Here is a 16,560-nt window from a genome sequence, read left to right on the forward strand (position 1 = left end):
TAATTGTATTGTTAATTGTATTGATATATAATTGTATATAATTGATAATACTTACATTGCTTATTGACCTGGGGGTTATTCCAAATACATGGTTTAGTGACAAACCTGGGTAAGTTAACTCAGATAAGTGGTAAACCTCCTAAAAAAAAGAGCTGTATGGCTTCATTCTCCTAACAAAACAATGTCATAGGGCTGTTGTAGGTTTACCACTTACTCAGAGTTAACTTCCAGGTTTGTCACTAAACCACGCACTTCACTGCAAAAAATAAAAATTGTACTTATTTGTACAGTCTAGGGCACTGGCAGAATAATATACTGAATAAATAACATACAGAAACGACTATAAAACAGTAGTGCAGTTTGAAAAAGTGCCTTTTCACCCATCCACAAATAAGTAAAACGTCTTTGACCTTGAGTACAATGTCAACAAGAGCAGGACAACACAAACAAATTCAAAGACTAAAATCTCATATTTAAAAAGACCATGTTAAAAAAGGAGGTACTGCTTTAAAGCAAAGCCTCTTTATTACATTTTAAGTAAACTCCATTCTGTAAATAGACAGTATTTCTTCATGTTTTTCAAAATGACAGTTAAAGAGAATCACAAATCAGCAAAGCCCAAGATGCTTATATCTGTACTACACCATGTTTACCTCTGGGGAAGTCCCTGTCTTAGTAGCCAACGACCATGACCTCATTTTTAAAATGACAGACAACGAGATGCTCTGACAACAGCATTAATGGTTTCTGCATTTAAAAGACAAATAAATGAAACGTTCTGCTGAAAGTTAAGTGTGTTTGATCCGAGCAAAGGACTTCCTTTTTCATGCTGTTTTAATACAATTTGTCTTTAAAATGTCTCTATTTCTCACGTGAGTGGAGCTTGTGTGCTCCCATTCTTTGAGTGTTCAGTTTGAGTTTTCCAAGATCTGCCATGCCCCCCCCCCGATATCACACCAGTGGAGCCAAGCCCACTGTTCTGCTTCTCAAACCAATCAGGTACAACAGGTAGCAAGAGTGCAGTAGTACGATAACATCAGGGCTATAGACTGACAACCTGACTAATTCAACACAATACTGAATAGAAAAAAAAATAGATTAGTACAGAAAAACGCATTTAAAAAAAAACTTTTGGAGATCAGGGGACCTTTACAGTCTATCAGTCAAGATGAAAGAGCCCCTCTCAAATTTGGGAAGGAAACAAACAAACCTTAAACTACGGCCCTCTATCTTTATGTATGCTAGAATATATGCATTTTAAAAACTTGTGTTATTTTTCATAACTTTTTTATAGCAGTATATTATATTATACAATCTTGGTCTAGGCACTTTTTCCTTCCATAAATGTACGCCATTTTTGTCAACATATATATTCAGATATATATGTTTTTTTTTCGTGAATAAGCCTCTTCATGTTGACAGTCTGGAGACCTGGCCAGCCGATGACTTATAAAGGTTTTGTCTGAAGTTCTGAGAACACCATTCTGTTTCAAAACACTGAAAAAAAAAACTCTGATTTCAACACAGACTAAATATCTGTCAAGCAGAGAACCACATAGAGTCAGTTACAGTAAAAAAGGACAAACACAACAAGGGGTAAAGCCAAATATATCGAATCAATGATCCTCAGGAAAACACACTCTTGCTCATATACACGCACGCACACACACGCAACACACACACACACACTTAGAATGAAAGTGGGGGAAATAAAACTAAAACATGGAAAAAAACACGTCAATGTTTCATACAGTAAAGTTCTACTCATTAACAAAAAAGCTGTACATTTTCAGGTCCATTTTCCCCATATGAATATCATATGACAAGGAGAGGATTTCACAGCAGCAAGAAGCTTTGGGAAGGAGGACAGGAGAGGAGGCCGCTTCTAACGATTCTTACAGGGGCATCGTCAGTACACTTCTACGGGACAAAGCAAGGGACCGAGCACTTCACAAGGAGTCGCAGGGAACTTCTGTCTGAGTTTGTGCATGTGTGTGTGCGAGAGTGTGTTTATGTATTTCACGCAGTTGCCTCCGCCACAGGCAACTCGTCATCGTCGTCATCACCCCCGTTTCGGCTTCTGTAGCTGCCATTGTGCTGTGCTGGCGGCGACACATCCTCGCTGCCTGACCCAGACGCGTCGCTCTCGTACTCCTTCTCCTCATTGTCGTAGTCACACTCCACCTGGAACAAACCATCACACCATACGCACACAAATCTTAGAACTTGTCTTTTAGACAGATCTTAGACAAGTCCTTAGACCCAACAAGGACCTACTTAAAGCATCAGCTACTAAAAACAGTCTATTACAGACGAAAACAACGTTTTTTTTTATGTTTTATTTTGTATGACAGAAAAACTATATACAAACTGCCACAACTATGGTACACAAAAAGAGTCTGGAACAGGACCTTTAATGGTTATGAGCTAACGTGAGTTCAGTCATGAATCTCTTCAGGTGTTACGTGACAGATCATCAATGCAGCGGAAGGGGAAACAGGCAAAACAGAACTTGGAGATAAGCATCAACCAGCACAGACAGACAGACCTTTTAAAAGTGATTGTGGTGAATGCTTTTTATTGTTGTATTCTTTATTTTTTTTCTCCACATTCTCTTTCCCCTCACAACTAGGTCACTTACCACCATCTAACACAACTGACATTGACCTTAAATTTGAAATGAGGCCATGAGATAGAATCAGGAGACCCAAATCAGACCGGTAAATCTCATACTTGGGTGAGCCACACAGAAATGTACTGGAGAAAATGTTATAGTGAAACATACTGGGGTGCTATCACTCCAAAGACAGAAACTGATTAAAGGAATGGATGTGACCATGGTACAAGGTGATTAAATCATGGTCAATTTGATTTTATTTATATACTGCAAAAAAAATAGCCCGGGCTTTTATTCTCCAAAATCGCCGAACTGCAATGGCTTATATTTGTTTTTTTTTTTAAGTATATTTTTTTGAGCTTTTTATGCCTTTAATGAGAGGACAGTGGAGAGTGACAGGAAGTGAATGGGAGAGAGAGCAGGGGTGGGATCCGGAAAGGACCACGGGTCGGGAATCGAACGTACGGAACGTACGAGTCACCGGCGTACGGTGCAGGTGCCCCAGCCAGTTGCGCCACAGCTGGGGCTGCAATGGCTTGTATTTGAAACAAGCGTCTGTATGAGACAGGCTTCAATTACGGATCATTCATTAAGTGTTGAGATGTTGCTTATTGAGTGTTAGAGATAACAGAGATAACGATCCAAATAGCGGGGAGAGCCGGGTGGATGAAACACGTTTTAATCAATCGTAATTTACAAATCGTACCACAATGAAAACGAATATTTTGTAACAAGCAACCTACATCCGTCATCAGTCAAATTCAGTTGCATGTTCAGCCCTGAACAAAACCGTTAAGGAATTATTTAAGTAAAGGTGGGACGTTCATAATGTTTAATTCGCCCCTCCTGGTCGGGACGAATGAAACAGCATGAAGAACAAATGAAACATACAGTGTCGCCAATGGCCTCTATTTGAGACCGGCTTTTATCCAAACCTGTAAAGACAGTTTCCCATTGACACTGTATCAACCCTGGGCTGGTCAATGGGTTGAGACATACTCCTGCTTTAGGCAGGGATCACACTGACTAGTGGCAAGCGGCAGATTTCTTATTGTTCACAATGGTTCGGCAGTGGAACATTTGGAGCGGCAGCGTTGCACTAGCGGCAAACAATTTGAGCGTTGAACTTGGTTCAACTTTCAAAGCGTAACGCGAGGCTCGTTAATGTTCAGTTTAGGCAATAGAACGTAAACTGTTTGGGTAACTTCGGAACAAGATAGAACTTATTAAAGGTCCGGGCGTTGCTTTACGCTTACGGCTGTCAATTCGTTATTTCCAATGTGATCCCGCCTAAGTGCGCTTCTCTCACCTGAGTGTGCTTGGCCTTGCCATCTTGTCTGTCTTTGTCTCGGGTGCTCATCCTCCGGGAGGTCGAGCGCACCCTCCGCTCCCTGCTGCTGTCTCTAGTCTTCTCCCGCTTCTTGTCCTTCTTTCCTCTGGTAGAAAACAAGCAGAGAAGACACTACGACATTACAACAGTGTATGATTAATGGCTAAGGAACAAGCTGGACATCGACCAGGTGCATGCCTTGGTGTCCAAAGCAAAGACCTTGACCCTCTCCTCTTCAACCATTTACATTACTCCCCCTGGATCAAATTATTCGTCACCACAGTCTCAGCTTCCACTGCTACGCTGATGATGCCCAACTGTACCCATCATCACCAAACCCTCCACTCAGCTTCCACCTGGACCACTCATCAACTGTCTGCAAGAACTTAAAACCCAGATGACCTCTAATCTTCAAACTGAATAGCAATAAAATTGAGCTCATGGTGGTGACTCCTAAGCCACTGCTCAGGAAGGTTGGGGATCTTCTCCTGAATGCGGATGGCTGCCCCATCGCCCCATCCCCCGAAGTCCACAACCTGGGCGTCATCCTGGACCCTACCTTGTCATTCCAATCCCACATTAAAAAAACACACTAATTTATTATTATTATTATTATTATTATTATTATTATTATTATAAGGAAGGCTAAACATTGCTGAGTTGAGTAGTAAAATGGATGAGTATGGTCTCAGGGCTTGAGATGAAACATTTGTCTTTATGCATTTTTTCTAAACATTAAAAATTTCCTTAGGCATATGTGTCTGTAATCTAACAGTGTTCCATCACCAGGTCTTACCTCTTTGGTGTTGGGGATTTGGCTTTCCTTCTCGGGGACCTGGATCGAGTTTGGCTTCGTTTCCTGTATCCTCTGAAAAAAAAACATTTAGCAACATTTATGAAAACATACTTATTTTGACCAAAAGTAATCATATAAAAAGAAGGTACTGGGGTTAAGCCTCTTCTCCCCTTCAATTCCCTTAACCTGCTTGTGCTGTGTGATCTCCGGGACCCACTATAGCTTTTCGGAGGAGTCCTCAAGCGTTTCTCCTTCCGCCAGTCATCCCTGTCCCAGTCGTCATCTTTATTCCGCCCTCTACCGTCCTTCTCTTTCCGTCTCTCCCTAAGGCAAGACATTGGGAAGTGTTGTCACAATGAAATGAACTGATGTACTCTGTTGTCCCACATCACTTGAGAATCATAATAACAACTCGTCTAGAGACTATTCAGTACGTATCAACATTCATCAAGTAAGTTCATTTCATTCAACATTAGTTTAATTTCTGACCAAGAATATTTCTTGCTTTTCAGCAATGCCTTAAAACACTAGTAATAGCAAATGAATGCCAAGAAATAATCGCTTTGACGTAATGTCAACAAAGCTCATTCTCTGTGTTGCCCAGATAGCCACTAAAGTTAGCATGCTAACCAGCCAGCCCCAGATCGCCTCTCGTGTAAAAACACTTTGCACTGTAAGAGGGTTTCCATTCAGATTCCTTATTAGAATAGTTAAAATGTGCATTAACAAGTTGGATAGCAACCCACTTTGCACTGAATACAAAGCCAGTCAATGGAAGAATGCTGTCATGAACACATTGGCAAACTCAGGACTCAAAGTCAAATCCTACATGCTACACAAACCGCTTTAAAAAATGTCCAAACTAAAAACTAATGACACTAACAAACTAGACAGAATTGAGCTTGAGCAGCATGGCAGACCTGGAGCGGCTGCGGCTATGCCTCCTGTCTCGAGAGCAAGAGCGCCTCCTGTGGGAGCCACGCGAGCTTTGCGAGTCCCCATGGCGCGATCTCTGGGACGTTCTACTCCTGAGAAAGAGAAAAACACCAAAATGATCAGTATTGGGGTTTTTTGGCAGCTGTAGAGCTCCCCCAAGAGTTGCTATATATTTATATTTTACTCTGCCGTTGTAAATAGCCTACTTCTCGTGGCTTGTTATACCCTGTAACAACAGGCAAAAACTATCTCCAAAGAGCTATATCTACTGACAAGTCTCGATCCCGATTCTCGCAAGATGTCTTCGGGGCGACTTTTCTTGAAGCTGCATGGCTGGTTCTCTCGTTAGCGACTCGCTACAGCTATCTTGTATGGCTATGCTAAGTAAACAATTCCCCTATTACAAGTTTGTTTACCATCAAATTGGCTTCATAAAGGTTATATTAAGGTGAATATCTTGCATAGTGTATCTTTAAACCCTTTTTTGCCTTGTAGTCTGCATTAACAAATGAAAGAGTTAACAGAACTACCAAGCCAAGTCTTCAGATTCATATCTCAAAACTATTTTACGATGAAGACTATAGGACTAAAAATCTAATTGAACAAATACGCTAGTTCAGATTTCAGACTTCATCTCCACCACCTCCTCTTCATCCCACCCAGCTCATCCTACCTCTGTCTGGAGCGTGAGCGCCTCCTTCTGGAACGGGACCGCGAACGAGTACGGGACCTGGACCGGGACCGAGAACGGGACCTCCTGGAACGTCTGGAGCGGCTGGAGGAGCGCTTTTCATCGGCTACAAACATGTCAACAGTCAAACCATCACACACAAACAAAACAACCATGTAGCACACTAGCGCTGTCTGAAACTGTCATAGTTATAGCTAGTTAGAGCAGAGACTTTCTAATGAGGAGATACAGCACTCAAAAAATCCTCCATAGAAATGCATGGGGTTAGTTTGTAACGCCAATATAGCAGTTGTCTACACATACCCCACTCTTACCGCGGCAAAACGTTAACATGTGAATACATTGAGCCAATCCTGTGTTGTGTTGTGAATATATTGAGCCAATCATGTGGTGTGTTGTGAAGACATTATGCCAATCATGTGTTGTGATCTCGCCGCTGGAGCAAGATTGGTGTCGTGAAGCCTTGCGCACGCGCATTTCTGCCGAAATAGATGCCCGATAAGTGCCTAAAAAGCGTTGCAATATGGCCGCCAAGTGGAGGGACTTGCCTAAAAGGACTTTGGTTAGAGTCATAGTCAGTCATATGGTTTTCAAAAGTGACTTACAATATATTACATTAAAAAAAGTAATAGAGTGGTGGCATGGAAACTGTCTGTGTATTAGGTTGGGGTGATATGATTTCATTCGATTTTCGGTCTTTTTTTAATATTTATAATGTGACACCCCCTAGTATCAGGTAACTGATCTGTTGGTCCATAGATAAAATGTCAATCACATTAAGAGCCTGTTCCGGATTCTATGAGCACAGAAATCTATAGCAGGGTGGAGCAGTAATGGCTAGGGTGACAGTAAGGGAGTGTTAAGACGTTTGACGCACCGGAGCGGTAGCGCGACAACGTGACGTCAAAATGACGTACATCTTGCTGGCGCGCCAGGATTTTAGCCAGGTAGTGCGAGGTAGCGCACCACTCATTTTTTTTCAGACGAGCGCGACAAAGCGGAAACAGGAAGATGGACTAGTTCGAGGGCAAGCGAGAGTTGCAGAGTTTTGTTACAGTCGTGAATTTTTAATAGTTTGCTGGATAAGTTAACAAAGTTACCAGCGAGAGTTGCAACACATGGAATTAAGAGGAAAGAATAGAAACGATTTATTTTCAAACAAAGGATATCTATTAAGGCCTGAACAAAATCTCTTTCCATTTCAGGAAATTACACAAACTCAGCCAGCTGCTAGCTAGCTAGCCAGCTAAACTAAACTGTTTAAATTATTAAAATTTCCCTCGCGATAACTAAAGTATCTATCTATATATCCATCTATCTATCTATCTATCTATCTACCTGTGCGCACACCTTGGAAACTAGATGATAATGATGGTGGTAGTTGTGAATAGTAGCAACCAAAGTCTGAAGCACCATCATCACAGAAGCTAGCTACTAGTGTTTCTTACTGCAGCTTCTTCTGCTGTGTAACGTAGTTAGCGTTAATCTTTTCACAACAGCGACACCTCTGTTCAGGAGAATATTGCAACTAGTGTTGCAACCACCACGCGCGAGTATAAATGGTTACGGCGCTTCTGTGACATCACATTGTCGCGCTCCAGGTCGGGTGCGTCGAGTATAGTATGTGGCGCACTTTACCTGGCTCGATGGCAGCAGCGATGGTGGACTGGGCCTCACGGACTCTCTTCATCACATCCTCCAGCTCTTTGGCTGCTGCCTGGGGAGTGAGCTCTGGGGGTTTTACAATGGCGTTGTTGGAATGGTTGATCCTGTGGAAAGTCACAAGGAAATGTACAAAAATGTACAAGGAAATGTATTACATTTATATAACGTATTCATTTAGCAGACGCTTTTATCCAAAGTGACTTACAGAGTGAGAAATAACAGAGGAGACCCTAGGTAGGAATTACAACTGTTTCAGTAAATACTATTACTAGTGGATAAAAGTACAGACATTATAAGCACTAGATGTAAACAAATCAGTCACAGTACCGAGACAAAGCAATAGCCAAGTCTTGCAATACTTTAAAGAAAAGCTGAGCAGCCAAGAACAATTGCACTCACACCATCACAGACAACAAAATTATTATTTGCACTACCATCATGACACACACTTCATAGAGCACCTAACCACTGCATACTGAATCACAGGGTTAGTCCCTGCCCTGTTACTGCAAGTGACTCATGGTTATACATCCCTCAGTACATTCATGTGGATCTTTGATTTAAAGGTTGTATCAGCTAGCCTGACGAGCCAGACCCACAATAAAATGTAGGGTCTGGGGACCATTCGCAGTGCTCAGTCCGAGAGGCGGGATAATCGGTTGTCTTTCAAATTCCCTCTGCACGCAATAGGACAGCGCTATGAGTCCCATGCGTTTCCCACCAGCGGAGCTAGTTGGCTAGTTCAAACTTTTGCCAACTTAATAAAAGCTTAACTCGTGTCACACTGTTCGCCAACAGCAACATCCATCTTATTTGTTTTCAAGCAGCAGGGATGTGAGAGAGAGGCTTTGCAACCCCCAACTCACATTTAAGGGATGGGCGTGTCCAGAAAACTCCAGTTGTTGAAGGGTTGGCAGACAACAAATAGCTCTCGAGTTTTAAGTGATAAAGGTGCAGGTTTATTTAAAGTGCGCAGGTGCAATATATGAAATAACAAACAAACAAAAATACTTTGAAAAGGAAAACAAAACAGGCCATCATAGACGTTCCAAACTACTCCCCATTCCACTCTCTCTTTCTCCCTTAAATAGGCCTACCAATCAAAAGTGAATTGGTAGAGCTCACTGTCCTACAGGGTGTAATACATGAGGAATGACTATGGACCTTTTCCATACAGATACATAACATATGACATAACACATAATTTTACCATACAAAGTACATAAATGGCCACACATATACTTTACATACAGACAGGGACTTTACATGCAACAATCATAACAAATAATAACAAACTAATTAAACACACGCCAACTCGCCACCCCCGCGCCAAATAACCCACTTTCCACTGTCCCGGGACAGTGAATAAGGAACTGGCTCCAATGCGGTTCGTGTTTCCCCAGGGGACCAGTATTCGGACGCAGACAGTCGGCAAACAAGATGCGTGAGTGTTGTGTATGTTTCAAAAGTGATGTTATTGGTACTACGGAATGAACAATGGAGCTGAATCAGTGGGTACCTCACTGTTCGCTATGTATGTTGATAAATAAATGTAGTAGACTTAACTGACATGCATTGTGGTTGTTTTAAACGTAATGTTTGTAGCGGTCGCTAGCACGGTAGGCTTTGAAACGCCGCCGGTCGGTGTATGTGATGCACGTCGGGAACTGTATGCGTTTATCAGTGTAAATGCTATGTGGGAGCTACGTGTAGGGAATTAAGGTTTACTAACGGTGGGACCCGTGAAAGCGAGACCTTCGCTTTTCACAAGGGAATTCAAGCCAAACAGTTGCAACTCTGCCATCAATCATTATGTTAAGCCCGCCTAACGACATACGATTTGACTGGCCTGATAGAAGTTTAATTTTTTGAGCTCACAAGCCAACGGAGAGTTGCTAGACTAGCCCTGGCAGCAAATGTAATTTGCTGCCGCTAGGGTGCGTCTAGATTTCTAGGCTATGTATCAGCAATTTCAGGTCCAAAAAAAGGCCATACATAAATGATAACATTCATCCAATCTTTCCTAACGATCCACTAGCTGCCTGCCCTATAAGCAGGCCGTCAAAAAAACACATTTCTGTAGGCAGCCTAGGCTCCGAGAGCTGCACACAAAAACAATTGCTACCATCAAGTGTTGGCAACCACTCAAAGGCAAAATAAAGTGTTCCAACCAATAACCGATGAGATGCGCGATTAGGAGAGTTTCAATTGCACGGGAGGCAGATGGAGGGAGTAGCGAGCTAGCTCTCTGTTTTGTTTGAACATCAACAGAAGTGACGTTACCCCACAATCGTTGATACAACCTTTAATATCTTTTACAATCCATATGAGTCATGAGGATTTGTTATTTTATCATTCTGTGTATGTATTTTGTGTGTGATGTCTTGAATTTCCGCTTGGGGATCAAGAAAGTATCTATCTATCTGAATGACTGATTCTATGACTGAATGTACTTACTTTAGTGGTCTGTCTCCAAACATTACTCCGTTGAAGGTCAAGGCCCTGGCGACGGAGTCCTGGTCAGCGAACTCCACGAAAGCGAAACGCGTGGGCTGTGTCTCATCGCCGGCCATACGCACAAACTTCACGTCGCCAACCTGCTTGAAGTACTCCAGTAGCTGCTCAGCAGTGGTCGTCTGTATAGGCAAGCCAAAGAGATAACAATGCTGTGAAATCAGGTCTCAAGTCTATGTTATGATGAAGGACCAAATAACTGAAATCATAAATCATATCTCAGTTGCTTCAGATTTGTGTTTGACCCAGTGGCACCACTTACTTCTGTGTTGCAGTACAACTGCCTAATTAATCCACAAAGGCTGCAAAGAACTATCTAAGGTCTTGGAAGGAAAAAAGCTTTGCATATTGTCTTTGTTCCCATCACCATCCCTTAGTCTACATTTACATAAAACAAGACAAGGACATTCAAAGGCAGGATCCACTCACCTGAGAGTTCAGGTTACCCACGTAGACAGTCCTCCTTATCTCATCGATTTTAGAAGGATCCACATTCCCCATGATGGGAGGCTGCGACACACCCCCAAGGGCACCGAGAGAAGTGTCCAATACAGCTGGCAGCGCAGCCAGGGTTGCCACCGGGGGGAGACTCACTGAGCGCTACCCACAGCCCCAGAAAAACACAACTGTTAATAGTTTGATCAGACAAATCAGATCAATAATATTATAGCAGTCCATGCCAAGGTCTTTTCTTTTATGTGTGATTAGATGCAGTAATGTTATCCTTATAATTAAAGCCATCCTTAACAGCCAGGTACACACACAATCCTAATTCTTGCCCAACAAAAGCCCTTTTCACCCTTACCACTATCAGTGCATGGAAATATGTATAAATGAATTGATAAGCAAATAACAAACAAAAAGAACAAACAAATAAACAAACACAAACACATACATTCGGGGATGGGGTGGGGATGGGCAGGAGCCCCCCTCCGCCACTAGGTAGGAGCCCCCCGGTTGCACTGGGCAGGAGTCCTCCTGTTCCACTGGGCAAGAGCCCGCCTCCTCCACTGGGCAAGAGCCCGCCTCCTCCACTGGGCAAGAGCCCCCCTCCTCCACTGGGCAAGAGCCCCCCTCCTCCACTGGGTAGCAGGTTGGTCACTGGAGTGCTGGGCGCCAAAAGCGAGAGTGCCTTGGCCTCTTCCGGAATCTTCCCTGCAGGTCAAGAGCACAGGCATTAGCGTGCGACACTGGAAGAGGCTTGAGTCACCCCCCAATTCTTCTGTCTGCTCTACTGACTGCACTGACAGAGAGTGACAGAGAGAGAGAGAGAAAACAAGAACCACCCTCCTACATCCCAAAACTCTATTGGCTGAGGTTTACTAGTGTAATACCCGTGTTGCCCTACGAGCTGAAAAATGTCCAATTATTGTCATTAAGCCTCAATTTTTGTGTTTTTTGACTATTTTTTTAAATAATATTCCAGACAGAAACGTTCGACAATGGCTTTCAAAGATACTGTCTTCACCTAACGCTTTCCTCAGCCAGTTAACATAAACACAAATCACTACTTTACATTTTTTCCTTGTCCCAAAAGAAAATCTGGATTGCCTTCGTTACCACACATCATCTTTTTTTAAAAAAAAAATAAAAACAAAAAAAATAGATCAAAACAAACGTGGAGAATGAGTTGAACACTTGGAGGATAAGGGTCACCTGTACTGGAAACTTATTGGTCATGACCCATGCGATATCACGCATGGGCGCTTTTCTCCATGGGGCGATCGTTTCGCAGTGTTGGATAGGGGGTGTGCAACACAAGACAACCGTTCATGTTGGCTGCGTCACTAATAGCACACAGAACATCAGATACAGAAAAGAAGAACATTTTTAAAGAGCCGTTGGTGGAAGGGTTTCGGAAAATGTCCCCCCAAAATCTGTAGTTAAAAAAAGCAAAGAAAGAGAAAAAAAGGAAAGAATAGGATATCTTTTAGCCCTAACTCGTCAGTTATCCTTGAACGACAGAAGAGAGTATGGTAGTTGACGTACTACAAACTAAAGAGTTTGTTTTTTAGCGGTGATGAATTGCTACCACAGCATTGGCTTTGAGTGGAATTAGGAATTGAAAAGCTAACAACATGACAAGTTGGGGCTTAAGAAGAATCGCATCTAAACAAACTCAACTAGAGCAACAGGAGCAGTTGGAGGACTTGTACCACTCTATCTCCCATACCCCTGGGACTAAATTAGAACCATATAGCAAGAGAAAGATCATGCAATCGATCAACCTGGATGTGTCAAGACAAAACATTCTGTTTAAAAAAAGTGCAAACCATCATGTGGAAATGTTGTCCCTAACACCAAAGTGAGTTCCAAACTGTTAACAATATCCTACCACAGTATATTTACAAAAGAATGTAGCGAATGCTTCTTAAACGTGGGATTATCTACAACTCTGATAAAATAAAGTGCAACCTCCTTTTCGCTAACAGTTTTAACAGAAATAAATAGAGAAATTGAGAAAGAGAGAGAGAGGGAGCGAGGTAGAATAGATAGATGGAAAGAGAGATATAGAGAGAGACAGAACAGAGTGGATTAGTCATCTCTTAGAAGCCCAGGTACGACTCAATCACCCACCCTGTGGACTAGGGGTGCCAAGTCAACCTAGACAGCATTTTGGAAAAAAAAAAAAAAATAGAAACACGATAAAGGTTGCATCGATGGGGTCAGGGGAATCGGGATTGGAACAGTAGGGGGGAGGGGGTTGGAGAGGGAGAGATAGAGAGGGGGACAGAAAGAGAAAACAGAGGGAGGGAAAAAAGAAAAAAAAAACACAATGAAGAGAGTAATATGCAACAGAGCTGTCTGTACCATAGGCAAACAAGGGACAACATGACAGAGAAGAGAGATAGAGTGAGAGAGAGAGAAAAAAATAACAAAATAAACAAATAAACAAAAGAAAATAAAATAGAGACAAGGTGTCCATCTTGGAAGGTTCAGCAGCTATTCTCCTGGTCACATCCCCCCCTTGAAGGCTGCGCTGGCCCCAGCGGGGATAGTGGCTTGGAAAACAATGCCTGACTCAGGCTAGTGTAGTGTAACAGCTGGGCCAGTCTAGTCATCTGATATGCACACATAATCACACAGAAAAAACACACAAAACCAAATTAATAAACTCAGTAGCGATCCAGCAGCACCAACTCACGAGGACAAGCATTTCAGGGGAGTGAAGTAATGACAACTAGGTGATATTTTGTTTGTTGTTGTTGTTGTTGTTGTTGTTGAGGTGGTTTTCTGAGTTTTTTAAACACAATATGCAATTGTTGTTCCGACAGAAAATCAGAGGTATTAAAAAAAATAATAATGAAAAGAGAAAAAAGATGAGGTTAGCTACATGTTTTGCAATGCGTTACCCTCACCAAGTCTTTAAACACAATTGTCTGCCTGTCTAACCCAAACAAACTTCTCATTACATTACAGATAGTACAGAAAAAAATGACTCTGACCTTGGAGATAATATAACAGGAGAGTAATCCACAAGCTAAGGTTTAACTATACTGGTCCATCTACTTTCCGACAGCATGTAGAGTCCTTTCATACTGATGTGCCTTTTGTGCTGGGATTAAAAAATCCAATCATAGAATATATGAGGTAGAGGTGATAATTGTCTATGGTTGAACTATTGTTTGTCCCTCGTTAGTTCAACTAAGGTCACACTACACTCTACAGCGACTAGTTGTCTGTGCATTGTGTGCAAAGAAAAAAAACAAAAGCTATGGTCAATGATCCCATCTCTTGGTACTCATTTCTGACCATACATAGGTTGCCTCAGACACAGGGAAAAAACAGACCAAACATCCACAGAGATGAACAAGCCATGTCTCTGCTTGCTCCATAATGTTTGATATGCTCAAGGAGTGAGTTGATAGAGAGATCTAGAGCAAAAGTAGATAATATCACTGTTTCAGAGATTTAAAGTTCAACATATTTATTAGATGGGTAAGGCATAAACCCCATACTAGGCCACAGCATAACAGATATACTCACCCTCTGCGCATGGCACAACGATCAGAGCTCTGTCAATAAACACAGTGTTGGTTAAATGTTGTGCCACACCAACACTGGAAGGATCTCGATACTTTATGTAACACACTTTGGATGAAAAAGACAGTGGGGCATTGCTGGAAAAAAATAAGAAACGATGTGATTAGGACTTATGTTACAGAAGCAATTGTTATGCAATTATTCTGTGCACACATGCGTTGATATCATCATTACCTAAACTGAATAAAAGTTGAACATTGTATGAATGTCATTGAAGGATCCTGAACTTCTGAGAAGAAGAATGTAAACTAACGTAAATCAGCTGGCTTTTCTCAGTTATTTCGTATAATGACTCAGACAAGGAGAGCTCAATACTTTCAAGTCTGCCTCATCCAAATATCAGAACATCAACGTGAAATCTTTCAAATCGATGCAAAGTGAAGCCTGCAAGCTAACCTTGGTAACGTTACCCCTGACCAATACCAATCGCTGACATTGATCACACTCACTGAACCTAACACAACTACCATAATTTGAGTATCACACGATATCTTTCTGTGATTTATTTAATGGATTTCAAGGGCATAACGTCAACGTAAACAGACAGTAAGCTATGGGGTAGCACTGCACTACTTCGTTAGAAAACCAACCAGCTAGCTAACGTAAACGTTACATGGCTGGGGTTAGCTACTGGACACGATACGTTAACGTTACAGTCACAGCGTGTGTAATATTAAATTGAACTAACGTTACATAAGCAATTAGTGAGTACGGCTTTGGATATATTACAGTCGTTGAGTCAGTCATTTTCATTCGACTATGGCGCTATCGACACACTTACTCGGGGGGATATAGGCGCAACTCTTCGATGTCACCGAGAAAGCCAAAAAGAGTCCGCATTTGCTCGCTGTTTACAGCTGATGACAGATTAGTTATCTGTATTACAGCGGTGCCTGGTATTCCGCTCATTCTTAGGACGCAGGATTAATACAGACACACCTTTCACAAAATATTTGAAGAATAAATGTAACCTTGCTAACTAGCTAAAATTACATGAGCTTCTGGCGAAAATGCTGCCAGACCCAATGATAAGGAAGAGGCCACTTGCAAGACATCACAACTCAGAACTGCGCCTCTAACGGGCTGGAGGTTTAGAACTAGAAGTTTTACTATCGTCTATCTAGCAGTCCCCAAACTACTGCCCGCGGCCCGCCACCTCATTTTGGGTGGCCCCCCAAAACATGTCCGTAGTATATAGCATCTGGCCCGCACGGGAGTACAACATCGTCAAACTAAAACCTCCGCAATTTCCCTCATTCATTCTCTATGACGAGTCTTAACAGTACACATGTAATACTCTTTTTGTCCACCGGTGGTTGTTTTGGCGCTGTTTTGCGTTTGCCATCGAAAACGAAATGAAATGTAGGCCTACCTTAGCCTAGAAATCTAGACGCGCCCCTGCCAGGGCTAGTCTAGCAACTCTCCGTTGGCTTGTGAGCTCCAGAAATCGAAACTTAATCAGGTCATTGATATCGTGTATAGAGTCGTTTGGTGGGCTTAACATAATGATTGATGGCAGAGTTGCAACGGTTTGGCTTGAATTTCCTGCTACTTGAAAACAAATATCCTATTGCTTCCTATTGCGTGCAGAGGGAATTTGAAAGGCAACTGATTATCCCGCCCCTCGGACTGAGCACTGCGAACGGTGAGTGCCCAGACCCTACATTTTAATGTGGGTCTGGCTCGCCAGGCTAGGCCTACCTGCAAACAATGCAAGATGCCTATGCTGACTGCATCAGTGCTCAAAGTATTTTAAAAGTTTATCAATTAATTGTTAATAACTAACTAACTTCTATTCAAGTCATATTTCTGGGACTTTCTGGGATAATTATTTCTATTTTTTATTCACTCGTTCAAATGTTCATACAAAGAGTTCACAAAGTTCTCATCAGGTGACTGAAAGTTAGAATGGTGGTCATTTCAGACCACTTCAGCACTTCATAAAATTCTCATAGTTTGAGAACTTT

At 42.1% G+C, this 16,560-nt stretch overlaps 1 protein-coding gene across 4 annotated transcripts; it reads right to left on the reverse strand.

The window, feature by feature from the left end:
- Positions 1-500: 500 nt before the first annotated feature.
- Positions 501-15,635, reverse strand: srek1 (splicing regulatory glutamine/lysine-rich protein 1). Of its 4 annotated transcripts, none has more exons than XM_042058440.1 (13): positions 15,375-15,633; positions 14,537-14,670; positions 11,627-11,704; positions 11,445-11,578; positions 10,979-11,149; positions 10,493-10,671; positions 8,009-8,139; positions 6,353-6,476; positions 5,664-5,771; positions 4,930-5,067; positions 4,744-4,815; positions 3,927-4,053; positions 501-2,184 (listed from the first exon to the last, which is right to left on the reverse strand). In XM_042058440.1, exons 1-13 carry the CDS (start codon positions 15,500-15,502, stop codon positions 2,020-2,022), a joined length of 1,689 nt encoding a protein of 562 aa, XP_041914374.1. In that variant the 5' UTR covers positions 15,503-15,633; the 3' UTR covers positions 501-2,019. The 4 variants fall into 4 exon arrangements, with proteins under 4 accessions (XP_041914374.1, XP_041914375.1, XP_041914376.1 ...); XM_042058441.1 differs by adding an exon at positions 14,768-14,822 and having other exon boundaries at positions 11,445-11,704; positions 15,375-15,513; XM_042058442.1 differs by having other exon boundaries at positions 4,961-5,067; positions 11,445-11,704; positions 15,375-15,635.
- Positions 15,636-16,560: the final 925 nt, after the last annotated feature.

This window comes from Alosa sapidissima, chromosome 13, assembly GCF_018492685.1.
Source record: "Alosa sapidissima isolate fAloSap1 chromosome 13, fAloSap1.pri, whole genome shotgun sequence".
NCBI lineage: Eukaryota > Metazoa > Chordata > Actinopteri > Clupeiformes > Clupeidae > Alosa > Alosa sapidissima.

Excerpts from the sequence above, each read along its gene's own strand:
- srek1 (XM_042058439.1), bottom strand. The coding sequence starts at position 15,502 with ATGAGCGGAATACCAGGCACCGCTGTAATACAGATAACTAATCTGTCA. Across the intron at positions 11,705-14,536 it reads CGTTGTGCCATGCGCAGAGG|GGAAGATTCCGGAAGAGGCC; the intron begins GTGAGTATATCT and ends CTTGACCTGCAG. Across the intron at positions 8,140-10,492 it reads TTTGGAGACAGACCACTAAA|GATCAACCATTCCAACAACG; the intron begins GTAAGTACATTC and ends GACTTTCCACAG.